Source organism: Telmatherina bonti (genome assembly GCF_933228915.1).
Source record: "Telmatherina bonti genome assembly, chromosome: 23".
Lineage (NCBI taxonomy): Eukaryota > Metazoa > Chordata > Actinopteri > Atheriniformes > Telmatherinidae > Telmatherina > Telmatherina bonti.
The window spans coordinates 18,932,157-18,939,058 of NC_136632.1; the positions used below are offsets into that span (position 1 = coordinate 18,932,157).

Below are 6,902 nucleotides of genomic sequence, written 5' to 3' on the forward strand. Positions count from 1 at the left end.
GATATTTGCAATTTGTTCTGCTAGATGTCATTACATCCCACACACCCAACTTTTACATGTGAATATGGATCAAATTGTTTATTAAAGTTCTCCTCAGACTTTTAGTTTAATGTAAGAAGTAAATGGTTTTTATTTAAGCTGTGTATACTGCAGCAGCAACAGAGGAATGGACAGAACCATACAACAATTGAACAATATTCAATTGACAGAGAGTAGACTGAGACTGAATGTTGACTAAAATATAAAGTAGATTGTCTCTGCTTCACCAATCTGCATATAATACTTTAATATTTTATGTAACTCTTTGAATAATCTTGTATAAAATTGTCTTTTCTTGCTTTACAATGAATTGAACTAGATTGTATCTTTCAAAGAGCTTTGAGATTACTTTGTTGTGAATTGGTGCAATACAATATGAAGTTTCTGGTAAATCTGAAAAACAAATATAACCAAGTGTTGCTCAGTTTACACCAAAAAGTTCATTTAAATGAAGATTTGATGGTGTTGTAGATGTGCAAGTGACAGAGATAGCTACATGAATCAGGATCATCCTCATGTTTGTGTTAATTCATTAGCTCGCCTGATGGTCGCAGCTGCCGGACAGAAAGGAAAAGTTAAATCAACAACAGAAGGAAACGGCTCTTTTAATGAACCATGAGAACTGAGTTGCGGTTGTGAGCTGTTCTTTTTTTCGACAGATTACCCATATTGTCTTCATAGGACACATGTCTGCCATCATTGGAGTTTCAACTGAAGTTCAAAAATTGTTATGTTAATACAGCTACGGGCAGAAAATATTGTTCTAAAACAAATACTGTGAATTTTGCCAAAAAAACATTCACTTAAATTTACACTGGTGCTTAGATTTATTCTATTTTTCCAGTATTGTAAAAATGTCTTCTTTTGTTGATGTTATGCTGGTACTTTGTTTCTACCAACAGAGTTTATATTGGTGGGATGCAGTTAATTTGAATTACTCTGATCAAATATCACATTTTATTACCAGGGATTGTTCACTTGGTAAAAAAAAAAAAAAAAATAGTAACTCGAGCCTATTCCCTTCAAAGAGCCAGAAATTCCTTTTTCATTAGACAAACCCAGCCATCAGATGGCGCTCTCCGACATCTTAAATGCTTTGAAGCAGTAAATAAACATGATGGCAGAAATTTTAGATATCCAGAGCCTCTCAAAACGTTATTTGTCATGAAGTCATGACTCCAACAAGTAAACCGAGTGATCTACAATATGTCATGTATTTTAGCATCATCTTTGTATTTTTGTGTCAGGTTTGACCAATAAACTTTTGTTTTGACCAAGTAGCTCATTCAGCACATGACGGAAATTTTTTATCCCCAGAGGCTTTTATCTAAATTGGCTGGTAAAATTGATTTATTTATTAGCTTGTATTATTAAAGTTAATTTGTTTTACATATGTGGTTTTATTTATACTAGGATGTTTTGTTTTTTTTTACTCTTTGTATAGTTTAAGCTTCTATTAGATGAATAGATTTTAGAATTCCTTTTGTAATCCATGGATTATTTATTTCATTTTGTGTTATTATCCTTTCTGGGATTGTTCTATTTACAAACTCTGCTATTTGATGAATTAAAGAATTAAATAATTATATTCTTTATTTGGATCAGCAGTGCCATTTATAGTATCCCAGTTGTTATTTTTAAGGTGTTGAATTAGATTTGCAAAGATATGAAAAACTTTTACATTGTTCTGAATGTCTTTTTATCCAGTTTGTAAAAACTATTATCGGTTCATGATCTGAGATATCTGAGTATATTACACCTGTTCTACAGGAAGTATTTTGTACATTAGTTATTATATTGTCAATAATTGACTAACTTTTCTCAGTAACCAGTGAACTTATCAGTTGTTGGACTCAGCTCTTCAAGGACCATTTCTGCTCTTACTTCAACTCTTCTACTCATCAGAGGAGTTGGAGAACAGGGTCCAGCGCTTAGCAACAAACCAGCACTGAATAAGCTGTGCCCACGATACTGTGGGATCTATTGTTTCTCGTATTTTAACAAAGGGACTATTGCGGGGAGGGAAGGGTACACACAGAACACAGAACATTTTCAAAATGATCTCTAAATGTTTCATCATCAAAGTAGGGTGGTCGGTATATTCCTCCAATAATGGGACTTTTTAAAAAATTTGTTATTATTCAAAGGAAGAATGAATTGGAGTAATCATCATCTATAGACATCTCATATAGCTACTTTACCAGATAATTTGATCTTGCATCCATCATGATTATCCTCATGTTTGTGTTAATTCATTAGTTTGCCTGATGGCTCGCAGCTGCCGGACAGAAAGGAAAAGTTAAATCAACAGAAGGAAATGGCTCTTTTAATGAACCATGAGAATTGAGTCACATTTGTAACGTGTTCTTTTTTATAGACAAATTATCCACACTGCCTTCATAGGACACATGTGTGCCATCATCGGAGTTCGAATTGGAGTTCAAAGGCATAAAATATTGTTCTAAAACAAATACTGTGAATTTTGCCCAAAAAAAAAAAAACAACATTCACTTAAATTTACACTGGTGCTTAGATTTATTCTATTTTCATCTATATTTTTCCAATATTTCAAAAGTATCTTGTTTTGTTGATTATGTACTGGTACTTTTTTCTTTTTTTTTTTTTTTAAATTACCTATTGTTCTTTTATTTTAAGATTTTTTGCATTGTTAAAGGGTTCTTGTTTGAAAAACTTTGGAATAAAATTGTTTTGCTGGGAAGTTAAGAGTAGCTTCGTTTTGGTTGTGCCACAATATATTTTGGTGAGGTAAAATCTAAAATGTGGATCTCTCTTATCTTCTCTTGTCTTTGTCTCTCTTAAAGACAAAATGTGTCTCTCGAAGCAAGGGGGCTATGGAGGCACTTCATGGTTACAGTGAAATTATGGCTAATATTTCAGAATAATTTCTACCATCAAAGTTTTTATTGGTAGGATGCAATTAACTTAAATTGCTCTGATCAAATATCACCTATTTTTACTAAGGATTTCTCACTTGATAAAAAAAAAAAGAGCAACTCAAGCCTATTACCTTCAGAGCCAGAAATTCCTTTTTTATTAGACAAACCCAGCTAGAAGATGACACTCTTTGACATCTTTAATTCAACTTCAGCTTCATTTGTATAGCACCACTTCACAACAATGTTGTTACATGGCACTTTACACAAATCAACATACACATCATTTCAAGCCAATTCGTACATATCCTATAATAGAAACCAACTGATTGTATCGAGTCATGTCTTCGTTCCAATCCCCCATCCTGAGTATGCACAAGGTGACAGTGGGAAGGAAAAAAGCTCCCCTTTAACAGTAAGAAAACCTCTGCAGAACTCGGCTCAAGGAGGGCAGCATCTGCTTTAAATACTTCAAAGCAGTAAATAAACTTGATATCAGACATTTTCGTGATTCAGAGCCTCTCAAAACTTTATTTGTCATGAAGTCACAACTCAACCAACTCAAGTGATCTGCAACATGTCATGTACTTCAGCATCATCTTTGTATTTATGTGTCAGGTTTGACCAATAAACTTTTGTTTTGACCAAGTAGCTCATTCAGCACCTGACAAAAATGTTTTAGTATAATCTTCTTTTGAATGAATAGAATTTCAAATTCCTTTTGTAATTCATTTGAGATTTTTTTTTTTTTTTTAATTTTGTGTTATCCTTTTTGGGATTGTTCTATTTACAAACTCAGCTATTTCATGAATTAAAGGATTACATAATTATATTCTTTATTTAAATCAGTAGTGCAGAACTACTCCTTTATTGGGTGTGTCTTGCCAATTGCCTATAATTTCCACCTGTTGTCTATTCCATTTGCACAACAGCATGTGGAATTGATTGTCAACAAGTGTTGCTTCCTAAGTGGACAGTTTGATTTCACAGAAGTGTTGTTGACTTGGAGTTGCAGTGTGTTGTTTAAGTGTTTCATTTATCTTTTTGAGCAGTGTAATATAGTGTCACTATTAATTGATGCAACAAGTGAATTGAAGCAAAAAAAAGAAAACAAACACTAATTTAGACAAGAATTTATGACTTACCCTGGTGTGTGAGGAAGACTCATCATTTACATTTACAAACTGAAATCTATCAGATAAATATGACTGGAACCAGCCTAATACCTATTCTACTGGTTCTTACCTCCCATTTGGAGGTATTTGAAAACCAGAGAGGGCATCCCTAAATCTATGAGAACATCTTTGCTTATTCTCTGATGTGACATTTTATACCTTAAAGCATAAAAAGCCACTTCTTGCATTGCATACAATTTACAGGAAAACTACAGGAGATTTTCAATTAAAAATGTGTTCATCTCTAAAGTTTAGAGTTGGATTAAGCATGGTTTGTATTTTATTCTCTGAAATATCTCAGAAACACTTTCTCTTAAAAGGAACCGGTCATTACTCAACACCTTATAACAAAATCTCAAAAAATGATAAAACAGACACATACAGAAACACACAGACAAGTACATTTAGTTTTATTTATGTTGCTTTTAAACCCAATCTGGGAGCTAAAGAATCAGTACAGCAAACATGACCCTTCACCTTAAAAATCAACAACTGAGACAAGGTACTCTTGTAACAGTTTAAAAAAGAAAAATGGCTGGAAACTGAAACTGCCATGGAGAGACCTACAGCAGTGAGGGAGTGTTTTAATGTCACAAATTCCTCTAAATACCTCCTGCATTCACATGTGCAAGAATATAAGTAATACCAACATTTAGAAATACCCTAAAAGTACAACAGGCAGAACCCCTCTCACACAGACTTGATCATCATTCTGGTGGCTTTGATTGAGTAAGGTGCAGGTTGTTTCCAGGTAAGCCAGTGGAGGCCTGAATTATACCAGTCGCCATTTAGACTAGCAGAGCCACACTGGCTGTACCACCAGCCGCCTCCCTTTGACAAGGCACACTGCCATTCAGCAGTGCCATCAAAGATACATGGAGAGCAGCCGTCATTGTCACGGTCGAAGGTGCTAAAGCCAAAGCCGCTTTGGTCGATTCCTGGATGGGCCCCACGGATGGCGTTACCTATAAAAGAAATTGAAGTAGTTTTTTGTAAACCTCAGGATTTCAGAGGGTTTCTTATTAAACACACCACAACACAGAGGGAAGTTGGTTCCTCAGCACACAGTTAAATCTTACTCCTGTACTGACAGCAGATGATAGAAAGATATTTATATGGGGGGAAAAAAGGCATAATCGCACATCATTCTGACATAAACACATAAAACCTTAAACATGGTTCTGTATTTGCAATAAAGACATCAAGCCTTCAAACATGATTTGATTCAAATGTGTAAATACGTTTCCTATGCAGATGTTTTTAAAAGTCATTACCTGCATTTCCATTGTATTTCCCAACATGCAATCTGTAATTTGTCCTGGAATCTTCCAGATAAAAGTTGCTGTACTCAGCAAACACCTTTCCACCTGTATGGTCCTCCAGCTCTACCCTCAAGGTCCACTTCTTGGATTTGTGAATTGTCATATAAAAAACTTTCTCCAAGCCGAGCCAGTGGTCCTCTGAAAGAAACAACAGATCACAGAAGAAAAAGGATTCAGCTTTCCACCGTTTGCACCAAAATAGAAATAAGATTCCTTTAAAAATGCATTTTTCTAAGCTGCTAAAAGTTATGTTTGTCTGAAAGTTTTCTATAAATGACGTCTGGGGAGTTGCAGCAGTGTTTGTAATCAGGACTATTTACATACTTGTCAAGGCTCCAAAACCACTTTCATACTCCTTCCAGTTTTTGTTGAAGGATTGCTGTGGTCCGCTGCGTCTCTGAAACACAGTCCAGCCTCCATCTGAACGCATCTCGCAGTACACCTGAGCACAGGTCCAAACACACAACAGGTGTTAGACTTTGTTGACTTTTAAGAAGAACTTTGATTATATTACAAATGTCAGATGTGAAGAGAAAAACACAGGTTTTGAGCTCAAAGTCTGAATTTCAAGCTACAAACACGTAATTTAAAAACTGTTTTAACCATTCAAGTTTCATACCATGAAGGGGTGTGGTACACTAACAGGCATGATGAAATACACCCCACTGGCAATTTTTGGTGAATCATTCTGAATCTGTGTGCAGTCTGTTGACCAGGTTTACATGACAGGACAAAAGTATATCCATCAACATTTTATGCAATGACTTTGATACAATTACTTCATAATAAACCATATTACCATACTCTTTACCTTGAGGAAAGGTCCCTACTTTTGCCTAAAGATACAAAGAAAAAGTTTTAATGTCAGCCTTTATCTTGTTTAAATGCACTATAAACAGCAAACAACATGCAGCAAAAAGTAGATTTATGTTGTTTCTGTCTGGAATATATAAACTTTCTTATAATTACCATTGCTTCTGCACAACTCAGGAGAACCAGCATCAGCCCACAACTGCCAAGCAGATGCTTCATTTTGACCTGGATGTAAGACACATTTGTTTTAGCTCTCAGATTAGCCCTTGATAAATAAAATTATTCACAGTTAGGAATGCTGCCTGAATGATAATCACTGCTGCGCTCCAAACACGTACCTGCATCGTGGATGGACCTTCAATCCCAGCTGAAATTCCTCATCAGAAGCAGCACGTTATAAAGACAGGCCACACTGCCACTCCTCATTCCAACAAGTGATAAATGTTCAAGATAAACAAACAAACAAAAACAAAGAACTCACACATTGACTTAAATACAAATTTTTCATACCTGGTCATCTGGTTTCACCTCTTACTGGTGGAAAAGCGCTCCAGTTCCTGAAACAAACAAGAAAGACAAGTGCTACAACATCCAGACACATGACCACTTCTATGACCAGCTCTTGAAATGAGACAGAAATAACTTTTTCTGTTAAAAAG

General features: G+C 35.2%; 1 protein-coding gene across 1 annotated transcript; it reads right to left on the reverse strand.

The window, feature by feature from the left end:
* Nucleotides 1–4,798: 4,798 nt before the first annotated feature.
* Nucleotides 4,799–6,587, reverse strand: LOC306773369 (fibrinogen-like protein 1; the record flags this gene model as incomplete). Its single annotated transcript, XM_079263157.1, has 7 exons — nucleotides 4,799–5,073; nucleotides 5,383–5,568; nucleotides 5,755–5,872; nucleotides 6,050–6,135; nucleotides 6,242–6,266; nucleotides 6,400–6,468; nucleotides 6,582–6,587. 7 exons carry the CDS (start codon nucleotides 6,585–6,587, stop codon nucleotides 4,799–4,801), a joined length of 765 nt encoding a protein of 254 aa, XP_079119283.1.
* Nucleotides 6,588–6,902: the final 315 nt, after the last annotated feature.